The sequence below is a fragment of the Apostichopus japonicus genome, chromosome 12 (genome assembly GCF_037975245.1).
Source record: "Apostichopus japonicus isolate 1M-3 chromosome 12, ASM3797524v1, whole genome shotgun sequence".
Classification (NCBI taxonomy): domain Eukaryota; kingdom Metazoa; phylum Echinodermata; class Holothuroidea; order Aspidochirotida; family Stichopodidae; genus Apostichopus; species Apostichopus japonicus.
The window spans coordinates 13427366-13445014 of record NC_092572.1 but is presented as its reverse complement, the minus strand read 5'-3'; the positions used below and the strand labels follow the sequence as shown (position 1 = coordinate 13445014).

General features: G+C 33.5%; 1 protein-coding gene and 1 pseudogene across 1 annotated transcript; one reads left to right on the top strand and one right to left on the bottom strand.

Moving 5' to 3' along the window:
* LOC139976849 (uncharacterized) overlaps nucleotides 1-2243 on the bottom strand; it is a 40886-nt pseudogene extending 38643 nt beyond the window's left edge.
* A 4206-nt stretch (nucleotides 2244-6449) lies between these two features.
* Nucleotides 6450-17093, top strand: LOC139977476 (uncharacterized). Its single transcript, XM_071986827.1, has 10 exons — nucleotides 6450-6760; nucleotides 7156-7482; nucleotides 8061-8213; nucleotides 9491-9534; nucleotides 10093-10150; nucleotides 10417-12065; nucleotides 12260-12453; nucleotides 12795-12874; nucleotides 13602-13688; nucleotides 14209-17093. The coding sequence occupies exons 1-9, from the start codon at nucleotides 6508-6510 to the stop codon at nucleotides 13676-13678; spliced, it is 2835 nt and encodes a 944-aa protein (XP_071842928.1). The 5' UTR covers nucleotides 6450-6507; the 3' UTR covers nucleotides 13679-13688; nucleotides 14209-17093.
* Nucleotides 17094-17649: the final 556 nt, after the last annotated feature.

The following is a 17649-nucleotide window of genomic DNA, read 5'->3' as shown; positions in this document are numbered from 1 at the left end:
AGACCATGCCAAAACTCGTTCTATTTAAATAAGAAGTGCTCTTTAATAAAACCTTATTTCTTTTAGCTAAGAAATGTAATATGGCATCTTAATACTTAAATTTGGAGTGCTAGAAATTTGAGTTAAAGTTGTGGTTGGCTCTTCAATTCAAGTTTCATCTTCACTTCCTCTCGATGTTTGTCCCTTCCCTCGGATTTAGTCATCTTTCTCCACTATGAGTAGGGTTTGGAACGCTTTCGTCATTGCTAAAATTATGCATAGCTATTCTAATCGGATTTCACAAATTGTATGTAACCATATTTAAATGCTTCTTCTGAACAGCTGTTTGGTAAAAAGACCATCACATGACAAGTAAATCTAACATAACAGCTTACTTTGTTGACTTCTCCTTACGATGAATGTGACTGTAAAGATTATGATCAAAGCAATAAAGCAAAGGAGAGTGATTGTAAAGACAACCAGTAGTAACTTCGTCCCGTCGGATCCTGAATTATGCTCATCTGTAGCTAGGTTCAATAAAAGAAACTTATGTAATTTACTGTTTAAATTATGTTTTCTACTTAAAACCGTTCTCGTAATCAAATGGTTTGTGCATTGAGAATAGTTAATTCTTAATTTCAGATATAATTTCTAGTATTCAAAAGTATTCACGTTATATATCAATTAAATCAATCTGAATAACTTCGTATTAAATTTTACTATTAGATTTTGTATCAAAAATGTACTGTAATACTCTTTGTTCCGTTCAGCCGTTGCAGTTCAACAAAAGTGTTCAAGTTTTTCTTTTCATGGTGAATTTGATATTTTATGTAAATGATACTAACGTTTGCACTTGACATTGCAGTCTCAATGAACTCGTTCTTACTTACCTTTCGCTTTCGATTTAGTTTATGGTACGAAGATAGCCGAGACTTTTCTCATCAAAATATCAGGGCCGAGTCTACCGCTGTCAAGGCTTGTGCTGCGTACACTCACATACGCACGCATACGGGCCCACGAACACACACACACCTATATACATATAAATGTATTTACGCATCAAACGTCACATGAAACATAAACTACATCATTACATTATTGCTTATTAATATTGAACAGAACTGTTTACCTGGATATGTTTAGGACACTTCGTCTCTCAACTCAGCGTGTCACGGAATAATAAGAATGATCAAATTATCGACTTCGTCAGTTTGATAAATGATTACCTGAATGTTAGGAATTTAATCAAATTGACCTACCTAGCTCTTCATCGTTTCGAGAGCAGTTGAATGACGTTGTGACCTGAGTGATATACGGTCCAGACACTTTGCATTTAACAACGTCAGTTTCCCTAAGGATGTTGAATGTCTTCGTCCATGTAACTGTTTGATTCGAAATCTCATAAAATGTTTTACTTGAAATCTCATGGTTGTTCACTGTCCACTTCATCGTCACTGGCTGCAAAACTTCATTTGCAATGCATTCCAGTCTCTTCATTATTTCTGAACAAAACGACCCGGCTGACTGTTTTGAAATCGAAAGTGTAGGATGGACTAAATTGAAGGAACAAAAATTTATTGCATGAATTAAATTGTGTCTGTAATATATCAAGTTAAGTATGAATTTGGCCTTAGAGATATCAATATTTGGGACTGACAATACTGTTCTCAAGTTATTTTATAGCGGATTGATTTTGTATTAAATAGGAATATAAGCATGTCACGTTATATCGGTACCTACCTATAACTCTCAGTATAAACGTCACGGTAGTTCCATTCTGACTTTTACATTGGTACGTCTCGTTTGCGTTATGGAAGGTAACAGTTGGGATGAAAAGGGAGGAAAATGTAGGGTGACACACATCCCGCAAAATGTTATCATCAACCAATCGATGTTCATTCAGAAAAATCCTTTCGTCGTGCCGTCTCCAAATTACATCGCTGGACACAGAAATATACATGGGACACACCAGGCACAAATCATTGTCGTTAGATACTCGGCAAGGTACCAAAGAAACATTCTTGCTAAAACTTGTATTCCACAAACATTGCTGAAATTTTCCGTTTGGGAAGCCTGTTTGTTAATAGAAAATAATTATTTTAAAAATGGAATTGCAATATTTACATTAATGTACTGTCATATATTCGTTCACATAAACATAGGAAAACAAACTATACATACCTGAAAAAGCTAGGCTGACAGCCATTAATAATAACACACGTTTTAAATACATAATATCCACTTTTACCATTCGAGTGTTAATGGTGATATTGTAGCAATGTAAAGTCACATAGCACATCATTCAGATGAGTTTAAAGACTGCTACGGAGTTTTTGAGGTGACATTCTAAGTGCATGTTAACGATCATTGATCAACGCACTAATAACTTTTCTTTTGATGTATCAATGTATCAAATGTATACATATTTAAACGATCTTTCATCTTGATATTTAAGTACAGTCTAATTTAATTACTTGATATAGATATATTTAGATATCATTATGGCGTTAATTTAATGCTTAATGTATAAATAGCTTGCATTTCAATATTTTAATATGCCTAGATAATAAGATAGTACTAAGATATCAGATCTGGAATTATTAATGTCTCAATGCTGGAATATTTAGGCATGTTACTAATATTTTGTATTTGCACGTGAATTTGGTAATGGTTAGAAATATATATATATATATATATATATATATATATATATATATATATATATTTATTTATTTATAACCATATATTAATAGAGAGAACGAGCGAGCGGTCTTAGTAACTACTTGTCACCTGAAAAGCTCCGTATTGAGACAGATCATGCGAATTCCTTTTAATTTCAGTTTCATGTAAGGGAAAAGCGATAGGTTAATCCATGGCATTGTATGCATAACGTTAATCACTCTTTCGTTAACCTCCATTTCATTAGCAAAGTATTTCCAAAGTATCTCATTCGAGATCCGACGTTAGGAATCACAAATAATTTCGAGTTCATTAGCATGATATTTGATCTCTAGAGTAAGGCAATTATGTCACCAAAACAGAACTAGTATTGTTCGATACAGGTGACAAACGCCTAAAATGGAATTACGACCTTCCTTCCCGGGTTCGAACCTCTGAACATAATTAGCGTCCATAGCCTAATGGTTAGGGTGTCCGCATATAAAGCGGGAGTTTCGGGTTCGAATTTTGGTGGAGGCTGGGAGTTGCTTTCACTGTTATTGATTTTTCAACTCACAACAATTTCAAGTTTATATATTTCTATAAGGAGGTGGAAGAATGTTACACAACTTATCATTTCAGCTTATAACTTCAAAAAAAAAAAAGATAATTAACTAGTATAATTGCTGTGGGTTGACAATGGAATAATCTTTGTGTGGTATGTTCCAGGGGATATATATTTATACCAGTACTAAGTTATGCTACAAACCTAATTGTGAGTGGTGTTCGTGTCGTGTTTACCCGACAGTCTGGGGCAGTGACAAACACGGCGTTGAGCATGTTCGGAATTGCCCCATATTCAACAAACCTATTTGAAACTGTTGCATAATAGAAATATTTGTTACTAAGGATTTAGTAACGTTTAGTAAAGAAGTTTGTACATTATTGAAGCTGTAGCAAGACCATTAAAGTTTCACGTTATAGCAACTATATATATATATATATATATATGTATATATATATATATATACACACACACACATATATATATATATATACACACACACACATATATATATATATATATATGTATATATATATATATAAATATATATATATATATATATATATATATATATATATATATATATATATATATATATATATATATATATATATATATATATATATATATATATATATTTATATATATTATATGGACTATCTGTTTGGTTCTCTGTGGGTGATTACACCCGTTAACGTTGATAAGGAGTAATTACTTCTGTAACCTCAACCTTATCTACCCGTTTACTTTGTTTCCAGTTAGAGGTACTGCAAACCATTTTTTTGTTTACGCATATACCAATCGTACCGCGGTATTGTATACAGGGGTGCTTTAAAAACACAGAAAAACCTAATCAAATATAAGGAAATACTGATATAAAAAGCCTAAGTTTAGGTGTAATGTACTAGTCCATCCCAGATCACAAAATGACAGTTAACATATCATTTTCTCTATATAAAGTGCATTTTTGTCGGGAAAATTAAGGCAACGAGGAAACTAGCAACCCTATATAATGTAACGATATGGCATATATTTGTAAAATGCCTTGAGTGACCCTCAAACGTATATTGGCTCCCAACCAAACAAATCATTCCATCAATATTGAAAAAAGGTTAATTTAGCACGCTCAAAGTGCATCTAGTTATGAATACAATTATTACAGATAACATCGTTGAAACAAGGTTGAAGTACACCGACTCTCCGCCTTATCGTAAAATCACAGTACTAACAGTGGAATAACATCTCATCTCTTTACGACTGGTAAATTTTACGAAGATTAATGACTACGAAGTTGAAAGCTACAACAATATTGGCAATTTTGTTTATGAAATAATTTGTGTCAATGTTTGCCTACATTTCTTCGGCAGGTTGGTTATGATATTCCGTTAATGTCTTTCAGTTTCGTTGCTGTTACAACCAAGTTTCGCGGAGATAAAATGGCTGCTCATATAGTAAACATTTCTTTGCTTGTCATTTGCCTGTTTTCTGCGGTCAAGTATATGACTTCATACTTAGCGTACTAAACAATTCATTTATATCATTATTGTAAACAATTAACTCGGGTTGTGCTGTGGTAGACTTGATATCAGCTTTTTATTGCAATCAATTCCGAGCATACTGCAACAAAGAAAATATTTCAAAGGAAACACCCTTTAATTGATTATCTAGTCAAGTGGTTTTGTGGCAAAATAACGAAGTATGTAGACCTAGAAAATAACAAACATCGGTGTTAGATTTGGTTTCCATTTTCCGCATTGAATGGGTCGTATTTCAACTAAAGATAAACCATATTTACACTGTTGGTTTAGACCTAAAGGAAGTAACTACTGCGACAATAAACGAACAAACTGTCTTCAAAAGCACATACAGAAACTTACTGGGAAAAACACTGACTGACGATTTGCTACGAATCTGTGAATGTAACATACAATCCGGATAGTGGCAACGTAATGTCAACGACCAGCCTCCTTGTTGAACGTTTCATATATTGGGCAGCTTTAGTGCACTTAACAATTTATTGAACAAATACGATGACATTTTAATAAGTGCAAATGTATTTCAGCACCAATTCTAGCGTGTGCAAGCCAATGTCAAGCCCTGTCCACGGCTGACTTTGACGGAAGAGTAGCACAAATTCCATACGGTAATGTTTTATTTGATATCAGGCATACCATGAAGTCTTGCATGATAGCCTTATTCGAAATAGTACAATTCAGAGACTTGGCTAAGTGAGGTTCAGAGAACGAGCTTTTCATGGAAGAATCAGGGCGAGCCTACGATCTTGTTAACATTGCGCATCTTGCACGACCAGCAATGGATAGGACATAAAATTTAGCAGAGCAAGATAAAAAAAATGACACATAATTACAATAAAATACAATGCAGCCTAATGAGATAAAGTAATGAGAATAGTTAATATTTGTGTTAAACAATATGTGTTAAGTAGCTTGCAGTTTGAGGAAAAGTTCGTAGAACCAATATTTGTTTGACATTTTTGGGTGAGTTACTTGCAGAAGCAACAATAGTCCATAACCATTTTTCAGAAATTCGTGAAGATATATTCAACTGAGTGGACCTTACTCCTTTTATTTATTATTGATAAAAAATACGAAGATTAATTTAGAAAGGTCCTTTCGAAAAATACATTACTTCCATTTCCGAGACTGTTGCGATCATGTTTCGATATAATAATATAGTAATTCACAGTTCTTATATAGCGCAACTTACAATAAAGTCTCGCCGCGCTGTACTTAACCCTGGTCATTGGTAACTTGTCACACCTACACACCAAAGTGTGCACAATTCAAACAATCTCTCCTGGGGCACCACAGTGCACCACAGCCACGTGTCCCCTGGGGGACTTCCCATAGGGTGCATAATATTTGTGTTAAACAATATGTGTTAAGTAGCTTGCAGTTTGAGGAAAAGTTCGTAGAACCAATATTTGTTTGACATTTTTGGGTGAGTTACTTGCAGAAGCAACAATAGTCCATAACCAGCACGCAACTCTATTTACAAGTCACCTCGAATGTCCCCATTTATTCACCTGGGTGAAGAGAGGCAATGGAGATAAAGTGCCTTGCCCAAGGACACAACGCAATGATCTGGCCAGGGCTCGAACCTGTTATCCTTAGATCACAAGTCCACTGCCTTAACCACTTGACCACAACGCCCCCTCTTCCTTGATATGCAACATTCATCTCTCAGTTTAGCTGTAATCTACTCCATATTTGTATATTTTATCCTTAGGTAACACAATTCATTGCAGTAGAAGGAATTACGCTCTTATTGGTAAAAATGTGTCAATGGATTGCAAGTTGGACAATTTCGATGAAGTATACTGGTACAAAGACAAGACGTCCTCTTCAATTCCCATTGTGAAGATAGTTGGTGGAAAAAGGACAGTACCTACATGGGAAGAGGGACATTACGACATTACCGACAAAGGAGCCTTGATAATTTACGACGTGAAGTATGAAGACTATGGTCGTTACTCCATTCTTTGCATTTACTCAGATGCTGTCTTTGTAGAAGAAATAGTACAGTTAGATGCTGCCAGTGAGTATGATGACCTTTTAGTTTTCAGTTACAATTACTTTAGAGAAGCCAGATAGTTTCCACAGTGTTTCATTGTGTCGTCATATGATGTCATCTTCGTTTGCGTTAGAAGTATAAATACGTGCACATATTTTAGTCAATTTTGTTTTCTAGTAGGAGATGAAGTGGGGGCTGAAGTGAAATGGTAAAATCAATACTACCATTTTTGTTTCTTTGCTAGTAAGTTTGTTGAATTGGAAATAAACGGACTTTTTCACATGTATCAGATATGTTAGAAAAAGTCATCAGCAGATAGTATTTTCTTATGATCGTAACAATACATATTATTTCCATTGCTAAAAATTTGAGTAACGATTATACTAACGGACAATAATTTTACTTCCTTTCGCCTACAGTCCAGCCTCATCAAAGTTGCCCGGCTGTTTCAAAGTGCTCGTCTTGTCAGTGTGTTACTGCTCCAAATAAGATCCATAACGTCACTTGCATCATCAACAACACTCGTCCACTAGTTAAACTTAGCTTATTACTTGAAACAGCAGTAAATCATACTGTTCTATTTAAAAAAGAAGATATCACATATGATAGCTCCAGTGATACGTGGGACAGCCTAGCTATGATAGTAGTCCTTATACCGAATTGTGATACAGCTATCAGACTACGTTGCACGGTCATAGGGGAGAATGACTTCAGCGTCAGTGATAGCTTTCTGGAACTTACTTCTGGTAAGACTTGTTATATACTAGTAGCAAGGGGACTTTGGGTGAGGCAAAATAATGCCTCCCAGATGCATTCGAAATATTCGAAATATTGATATACTATTACTAGTCAAAGTAAAATAATGTAATGGGAGCTCGTTTAAATGACGAAGTGAAGCGTTAACGCTTTAAGCTTAAACCTATCATAATATTTGTGTACCAAATAGTTTAATGGTGATAAAATTTGCACAACGTCTTCGTTACCAGTATTACATTTCTTACACGTAATAGTTGACTGAATAGTTCATTGATACAGATTTCGTGAACATGAACAACTTTTTTTTGTCATTCCGTTCATTAAAATGCTGCTTGTTTTATATAACAAACATCAAATAAACGTGCAATATTAGAAATGAACATTTTTGTAAAAGAGTAATTAATGAAATGTAATAAAATAATAAAGATATACATATAATACACATTTTAAGGCGAAAAAATATCGTATGGAGTTCTTGTAAGCTGGTTATACATGTTAAGGGAATGTGATGAAAGTAGCTCTTAATATTCACTTAAATATATGTCACAAATTATTTTCGTTCATGCAGATCGTTGCTTTGTGTCAGCAACACCTACGTTGTCGTTGGAACACAGTGTGCCCACTTTTTTTGAAGATCACTGGCTTTTTGCCTTGATGATCGCACTTTTACTAATAGTTCTCTGTACCTTTGTCTGTATCTACTTTGCTATTAAGAGGAATCGTAAGTATTTGATTCTGATTTTCAAGTGGTATATTTTCTTCATGTAGGTGACATAGAAAGCTACAGTGTCACATAGATGTTCTAAATATCATACTGAAACTAATATTTTTATGATAGCATGAAGGAACTGTCATTTTCATTTGGACTGCCTTTAGCATTATGTACGTCTTTTCATGACTAATATGAACTTCATATACTGTCATCTCATACGTTCAAGCCATCCGCTAAGTACAACAGGTATTGTATGGTTATGTCAACTATTAGTTGCTATCACTTGATACCAAACTTATCTGAGAAATCGGTTGCCCGAAAAACGAAGTGGGACTAAAACGATATTGCAGTATATTTATATTTAAATATATCAAGTGCGCGTTCGATGTATTGATATTAAATGACACTATAAATATAAACTAGTACACTAAGATCACAAGTGAACATATATGAACTAACTAACTCTTAGATAATTAAACTACACTAGGCTATAATCAGAGACAATATCTCAGAAAAGCAAAGCTAATAACTGTATACCAAAACAAATCTTGTCAGCTTTTCTCAATTCCAGCAAATGCCTTATCACCCGGTACACATATATAACACATTTACTACTGTAGAACTTACAGTTTTGTACCACAGTAAAACTTAGTTCGTGCTATAAATCGGTAGCGTGTGCTATTAGGATTATAGTAAGAACTAAGGATATGTGTAATTCCAACAAATCCAGTTGTTTTGGGATTTGGAATTATAAATATCCTCAGTTCTAACTGTAAACTTAATAGCACATGTTACAAATTTATCAAATTTGTCAGCACGATCCAGTATTTACTGTGGTACAAAACTTGAAAATTTACAATAGTTACTGTAATCTCTGTGTGAATCGGCTGATCAATCATTAGAGAACCGAGAAATCGCATTGCTGCATGAGATCGACGTTCAAATACTGATCATAACGGTGCAATCAATAATTCTAAAGAGAATAATATACTCCAAAGAGCATTCCTAAGAATACAGGGTTTCAGTTCAACCTCTCATATTTAAAGCATCATCGCTCAAATCAGTACACGAATGAACAAAATATGATGAATTAGAAAACCGGTAGAAATCGGCATTTTGTGAAAAATTATAAACAAATATAAGAAAAACCTTACATACAATAGACAGTGGAGATAACATGACTTTTAAATATAATTGAAAGGTGAAACGATTAGAACAGTCTGGTTTAATTCGCGATAACCATGTTTAGCTTAAGCTAAACAATGTCTATTAAATTTTCTCTGCAGATAACACTAATCGAAGAAATAATAATAACGTAGAAGTTGCACTGGTAAGTTATATTGTGAAAAGTGCCTTTGTCTAAAACGAATCGGGCATGTCTGTATTGTGGTTTTATAACATATAGTAATTTGTTAGAATTCAAATTTGATGAACGATAATTATATTTGTATCAAAAATTTATGTGTAATATTATTTCCTCATTATTTTATGTGATCTTAAGTCATCAGCTATAATACCGCTAAACTAGAAGAAGGAAAGTATGGAAGTCATCACCAAGTGTGAGAATTGTATTGTGTTAACACGTTATACTCTTTATTGATTACAAGGTCGTTTACATGTTATCTATGCAATGTGCGCCGATTACATTATATTGGCAACGCCACTGCAGTCCTGTTAATTGATTGTTCTTGATTTTAAAATTAACCATGTGGTTATAATACTTTTATTGCATATTCAATTTATTATATAACGAAATTGATATATATATATATATATATATATAAATATATATATATATATATATATATATATATATAAATATATATATATATATATATATATATATATATATTGTTTTGTTTTGTTTTGTTTTAATGATGATTGTTAGACCACAGTGCCACTTTTGAATGAAGAAGAGAAAGGAGATATTACGGGAATCGCTAAAGGTATTATCAGATTTGTTATTCCATATGAAGGACTGCATCATGTTAACCATTACTTAAGGATAATCTTCGCTCACACAACAAAATAATGTTGTTTTATACGATATAAGAAATTGAATAGACAACTTACGTTGAATTCTCAGTACTGAAATTTAGTGCACTATACTAATATTATTTGATTCGATTGCTGTAAACACACCGATGAACTCTTGATTACATCAAACAAAACTCTTCTATCTATTTCTTCCTTCTTTCATATTTATACCTAGAGGAAATGACACATCGTTTAATAAAGTATCTCACAGACGAATACAACACACTTAGCTTCATCAAGCCTTTACCATGGGGAAGAGAAATACATATAAAACATGTTTATACTGCTTCATCTTTCGATGTTATCACGCCAGAAGACAGTCGCAGTGTCTCGAGTACTGACTTTCTTGAATCTGGTGTTCAAGATACCATGAAAAGAATCATATTCATTGCCGCACTCGGTCATGGGAAGTCAACGCTGCAGCAGTATTTAGCGTGGAAGTGGTCCGAAAAATCGAAAGAATCTAAGAGCGAGAGACTTTTGTTTTTCTTGCACGCTAAAGGTATTGACATAAATAAAGGGATAGCAGAGGCTTTGTATTCCAAACTACCAGCTGATGTTCAACAGATCCTTAGGGTAAAAGATTTAGCATATATACTAACGAATAGGAAATGTCGCATTGTCATTGATGGATTTGATGAAATTGCACCAAACACTCAAGAAATGAAGAAACACAACGTTCTGACTCCTGGTGATATTCAAATAAAACAACTTTTACATAATTCGAATTTAGATGGTTATCCTGATATGCAGCTCTGGGTTACTTCTCGGGAACTTGATAATTATAACGCTCACTTTTCTTCACCGTTTACGGAAATTCATATGCGAGCACTCACGACGCAACAGCTGGAAAACTATGTTGAAAATGTATGTAAGTTTTATTTGTCTTCAGCCCAAGTTGCCAAATCTGAAGATTTTGGTAAAAATAACGCAACTGCACATTCAAAGAACCGAGAAAACAATGATAAATTACCATCAAACAGAGACCCAAATAATATGGAACCAGACGTTGCTACATACAAAGCGGCTGTAAAAATGCATTTGGAAGATATAGAGTTATTTCAACAGTTCAGTAAATGTCCACTTCTTATGACGATGTTCGTTCATATAATAGCTTCAGAGGCAATATGCACAGGACCGAAGGAATTGAACATTGATATTAATTCACTTTCATCACTGGTTAATGCCGCCAAAGCATGCTTAATTAAGAGATATTTACAGAAACCTAACAACACAGTAGAAGAGAAAACAATTGAATCTATTGAAAAACGTTTAGGCATGATTTCTTTAAATAATGACGAGCTTAATTCATGTTTGCAGTCAAGTCAGTTAGAAGGCACATTAAGTGCTGCTGAAATGAATATAGCCCTAGCAATTGGATTATTGCAGAGAAATCATTCAAAAAGAGACGTTAGTAACTTAGCGTATTCGTCGCAAAGTAGTGTTGAGTTTTATCATCCGTATATTCAGGAATTAATCATTGCTCAATATGTTACGAGCAGTTCTCTTGACAGGTTGAGGTTTGCTTTCGAAATGCTAATCAAAAATGCACCAGAAAGCAATAGAATTGGAAGAGTATTACAGTTTGTATGTGGAACAAGTGGCGATAAAGCGAGATCTGTCCTAGAATTTCTGGCAAATAAAGGACTGTGGGATGTATTAGTGGACTGCTATTACGAAGCCTCGGATAAAGCAAAAAAGGCATCATTTAAAGTCATTAACGAAACTTTAACAAAAAGTCGCAATATTACCATAAATAAATTGGAAAGAAGGTATCACAAGAAGGCGGCGATAGCTTTCTGCGAGAGCTGTAATGCAAATAAGGTAAGTTTATTTTTTATTGTGCTAATTAGGGCATATAAACAAGTCTTATTATCACGTTATCAAACTTGTTGTTGATGTTCATTCCATTGAATACCCGTTACAGTCATATATTGAAGATAGTAGCAGTTCAATATCGATATCACTTAGTTTGATGTAACTTACATTTTTAAAATATATTTCTTACTTTCACACAGGTTTCTGTAGAGTGTATGTCTTTTAGATATTCAGATGGTCACACTCATTCGAAGATGGTTCTAGATGAATTTACAAAACAAATTACTCTCCCAAAGATGAAGCAGGTCTTATTTGTTGAAATGTCCATTGGCAGTGACGACACTTTGATAGCCCTTATTCGAATGGCAAATGATCATGCCATTGAAACTCTCGGGTACGGAGTATTATAGCTATTTGTCTTAAAAGTTGTAACAAATTAGTAAACACAATTTAGAAATACATATAAGAACAATGAAAAGTGTAAACGTTAATGCGAAACTGTCCATACGGCAGCAAATGGAAATAAAATAGAAATGTTTTGTGTTTTGTGTTTTGAAAATATTAAGTTTAGGATTTAAACGCTAAGATCACTTTGTGCCAGGGATTTTTTGTATCGTTCTTGCTGTGTAACAATTATTCACCAATACTAGGAATACAAACACTTTGCATCAAATGTAATTTCTCTTTTGGTATTGTTCTACATGATTCTGCTTCAAATTCTTCTTCTTCTTGCAGATTCCAAAATTGTAGTTTTCCAAATAACATAGAAACACTAGAAAAAATTCAAGCATTGAATAAAAGCATTAACGTTGAAGGTGAGAATGTATCTTTCGTAAAAGAATGAGTATATATATAAGAATATATATATATATATCCACAAGAAAAAATGGAAAAAAATGATGCTTTCATTTCCAACTTTATTACTTAGAACGTTAAATAGGTAACAAAATATTTCGAGCGTTTACACGGCTCTTCTTCAGTTTTACTAATGAAATGGTAGAAACTAGACCGTATTGGTATTTAGCTTAGCATGTATGCTCATAAAAGAGAGATCCCTGTTGAGCCCATTGTTGTGTGTGTTCAGGCGTAAGATGGTTTTTAGTTCCCGGTTGTTTCTTTCATGAGCGGTTTTGAAGAAACCGTATAGAATGACAAATTTGAGGTCAGATAAGTTGTGACTGGGGAGATTAAAATGTTTGGCAACAGGGAAACCTGGTTTATTATTGCGGATACTTAGTTTGTGGTTATTGAAGCGCTTCAATAACCACAAACTAAGTATATATATAGATATACATATTTAATGTTTTAAAACCCCGAGTAGTTTAAGTTTTGGAAAATTATTTTATTAGAACAGAAATCACTAAAAGAAACTGTACGGGCATGAGTTGGGGAAGGCGGAGGGGGGCAGAGAGTAATAATATAAGAAGGTATCTTCATCCCCGGCTAACCGGTTTAAGTCGGGAATGTCTCTTTAGAAGATGCATTTCGTACTGCTAATCATATCGCCGACGAATTAAGCTGTTGTATATATTATGTTAACAGTGCTGAAAATCAATTCCGATTCTGAAATTGAAGAAGTATTGGATTTAAAAAGAGGAAAATGGATACGTTATTTCTAACAAAACTCAAGTAAGTATTATAATATGGGCTTCCATCAAATACTAAATGTTAGGGAATTGATCATGAAAACAGTCGCAATACGTTCTTATTTAAATTCCAACTCATCGAAAATCCCATGTTTAATGGATTAAACTTGAAGGAGTTATCACGAAAAAATAAAAAGAGAATTTCAGCATGACGATTATGAACAAAGTGAAATATACGAAACATAAGATGTGATCGACATATAGTTAGGAAGGATAGATCAGTTGGTAAATAAACGTTTACTCCTTTAAAAATTAAGCGTTTTGTAATCGACGTTCTTAAAAGAATGCGAATGGAGTTTCACCAACAAATTAGAAAGCTGCAATATAATTACGATTTAACTGATATCCACATTTTTCACCAAATTGAAAATTATTTTTACAAAGCGTATAAAACTTACTCTTACTGTTATATGTATTTAAATAATATTTATTTATAATTTGTCAATAATGTAAACAAATATTGTATTGAAATTTTGTTATGTTACTTTTTATTTTCGTATTAGGGTGGATCTTCCGCAGAGGACGATGCTTGAAAGACACTAACGTGTTAGACAAAGTGAATATTTTAAACCAGTCTGGAGAGAAATTCACTATTCGAAATCTGTCAAGCAAGGGGACAAGCAAGGTTATGGTGTAGCCTGAGTGTCTAGCCGCAAAATTCATCACAGGTGTTACTGTACTATACAGAGATGACTGTATATAGACTGTGATAATGCTAGTAAAAGTATAATGTATCAATACCAAATGTTCATCCGATTGTACCCTCCGACAAGATTTATGAATGACGAGTTTGCAAAGTAAATGGATATTGAAGATATGTATGTTGTTATCTGGTGAAAACTTTTAGAGAAGTGTTCACTATCTGTAAATCAAAATCTTTGTAAGTTTACAAGGGAAAGAACTGGCAACAAGTTTCACACAATATCTTATTTAGTTTTTGGTCAGTCTGTACAATAACATATTAAAGGTATTTTTACAGACTTCCCTAAAATAATTCATAAAATATGTGGGAAACTTGTTGCCATTATTTTTTACTGTAGAATTACAGATTTTTTATAAGAATAAAATTCATTCAAACAAAACTATAAAGCCAAACAAGAGGACCAAACAACGGTCATGAGTAACTAAACTATGAGAGTTGCAAGCTTCACTTCAAAACTGGAACCGTTCCACTTTATATGAACAATGGTTATGTAAGTAAGATAAATATGTAGAAATATATGTTGGATCCAAATCAGTACTTATGCCTCCAAAGTAAAAGTGACCATTATCCTTGAGTACGTTCAGTACAACCAACGACATAATCTATAGGCATTAACTTTAAAACCGTACCTTACAGCCTACCACGGAACGTAACAAGTCTAACTATAACGCTAGGCTAACACTAAGCAAACACCGTGGATGACGAACTAACGTGTTGAAAATATACCTGGCTCTGTTTAAATTTTAAAAATAATCATAGGTTGCACTTATAATTCAATAAAGAGCTCTATATCCCAAATGGTAATATTTCAAAGGATAAGTTAGGTCGGTGGGGGAAGGAAACAAATCAAACTTACCGCTAAAGTTGACGAAACGCGGCGTCTTCTTTGTGCGAACTGCAAATTCAGTACCACACATATACCCGGGTGTTGATGTAGCTGAATAACTACTGTAAATTTACATGAGACTCTGCGGTTAAATACAAAAATACTATGATTTTATTTTGGATAAAATGGTAAACCGAGGTTTTCAAAAAGCAAACATGAACATTATACTAATTACAGTAAAAGCTGGGTTAGAATATAAACATTTTACTCTTCGTAAATTTACAGGTAGTCAATACAGTGTTATGGTACTAAGTCAGATAAAGATCGATTGTAGCTTTGGACGCTTTTCGGAAGTAAGATAATCTGTACCAGAAAAAAGGTAAGATCCATGACTCTATTTGATTTGAGTTTACGTACTGGACATATATTGCCAATATTTCACTATCATGGTATCTACCTTTATTTCGAACGAACGAAAAGAGAGGGGGGATGGTTTACCACCATCTATCGACAACAAACATTTATGAATCGAAACTGTACCCATCAGCAGCATTACGAGAAGACTTTACATTGGCCTTATTCTACCGTGTTTGAGCAGTACGCTATATTTTTTCTGCCGCACACAAGTCGAGGTTTGAGTATTGATAACATATTTTCTTGGTTTTGGCGAAATCCGGACGTCAACGATCAACTTGACTTAACGAGGCACTATGTACTCGGATAAGCGAACCTATTAACCATGTCTCATTCAATGTATACATATACGGTGGCAAGAGGAGGAGGAGGAAGACTGAGGACATTGTAAATGCTAACGGTGTTGGGAAGTCATCGAGGGGTGGGAACATTTATTTTATCAATTAAAACAAAAGAAAGTAAAACAAATGCAAATAATGTGTGTTTGTTGCTGTTTTCTTGTCAATTTTCCCAGCCACCGTAAAATAAAATCTTCTTGGATATGCGGCGCTTCTCTCTCTCTATGTATATAGTTTTCGTATTATTTCTTTTTAATGTAACCTTACAACTAAAAATTATCGTCAATAAAAACAGGTTAAGATATGAATATGTATTATTTCTTTTCACAATTCTCTAATGTATACAAACCAATCACCACTAAACAAATGTTATAAAGTATAACTCAATTCGACATAATTGTAATCAATTTTCCAACCACCGTAATATAAAATCTTCTTGGATATGCGGCACTCCTCTCTCTCTATGTATATAGTTTTCGTATTATTTCTTTTTAATGTAAACTTAAAACTAAAATTAATCGTCAATAAAAACAGGTTAAGATATGAATATGTATTGTTTCTTTTCACAATTCTCTTACTTATACGAACCGATCACCACTAAACAAATGTGACAAAGTATAATTCAATTCGAAAGAATTGTAATCAATTTTCCCAGCCACCGTAATATAAAATCTTTTGGATAAAGAGGCATTTCTTTCTCTTTCTTCCTCTCTCTCTCTCTCTCTCTCTCTCTCTCTCTCTCTATGTTGATATGTTTCTTATTATTTCTTTTTAAAGTACGCTTACAACTAAAAATAATCGTCAATAAAAACAGGTTAAGATATGAATATGTATTATTTCTTTTCACAATTCTCTAATGTATACAAACCAATCACCACTAAAAAAAAATTAACAAAGTATAATTCAATTCGATAGATTTGTAATCAATTTTCCAAGCCACCGTAATATAAAATTTTCTTGGATGTGAGGCATTCCTCTCTCTCTGTATGTATACCTTTTTCTTACTTCCTTTCAAAGTAAGCTTACGACTAAAAGTAATCGTAATTAAAAACAGGTTAAGATATGAATAAAGATAAGAATTAATACCAGTATGCCTATATTATACTTTTAGTTACGATATTTATATATATATATATATATATATATATATATAACACCCCAACACCTTTTACACTTGCGACCCTAAAAAAGCTTTCTAAAATACTGATTTCCTTAAATTATTACCTAAAATACGTCCTAATTGTGGTGGTGATGGGGCTGCACCCCTATTACTCCTACCTTATATTAGCAATTTATGTGAGTTAACTTCACGCTGTAATACAGTAGAAGCAGCTGCAATAATAGCTAAATCAACTCGTATATTCCGACCGCAAACCAGGCCGAAATACATTTTAGCCCTTCTTTGTAAACAGAGGGATATTTCCATGCGTACCACAACCAACTATTGACTCGTTCTACTGCCATAGAACACTAGGCCAGGACGAATGTACCTAGTAGGTAACTGAATCATTTAAAATACTTCTCTACGGACAAAATCTCCCCCATTAGTTTGGAATTATAATTTATTTTGTGAATTATTAATTGATCAAATAAAATTTCAATTGATTTTTCTTACTCATGTCACTCACTCTGTTGATAGACAAAATCTTTAGAGACTCATTAC

Excerpts from the sequence above, each read along its gene's own strand:
- LOC139977476 (XM_071986827.1), top strand. The coding sequence starts at position 6,508 with ATGGATTGCAAGTTGGACAATTTCGATGAAGTATACTGGTACAAAGAC. Across the intron at positions 8,214-9,490 it reads CTTTGCTATTAAGAGGAATC|ATAACACTAATCGAAGAAAT; the intron begins GTAAGTATTTGA and ends TTTTCTCTGCAG. Across the intron at positions 9,535-10,092 it reads ATAACGTAGAAGTTGCACTG|ACCACAGTGCCACTTTTGAA; the intron begins GTAAGTTATATT and ends GATGATTGTTAG.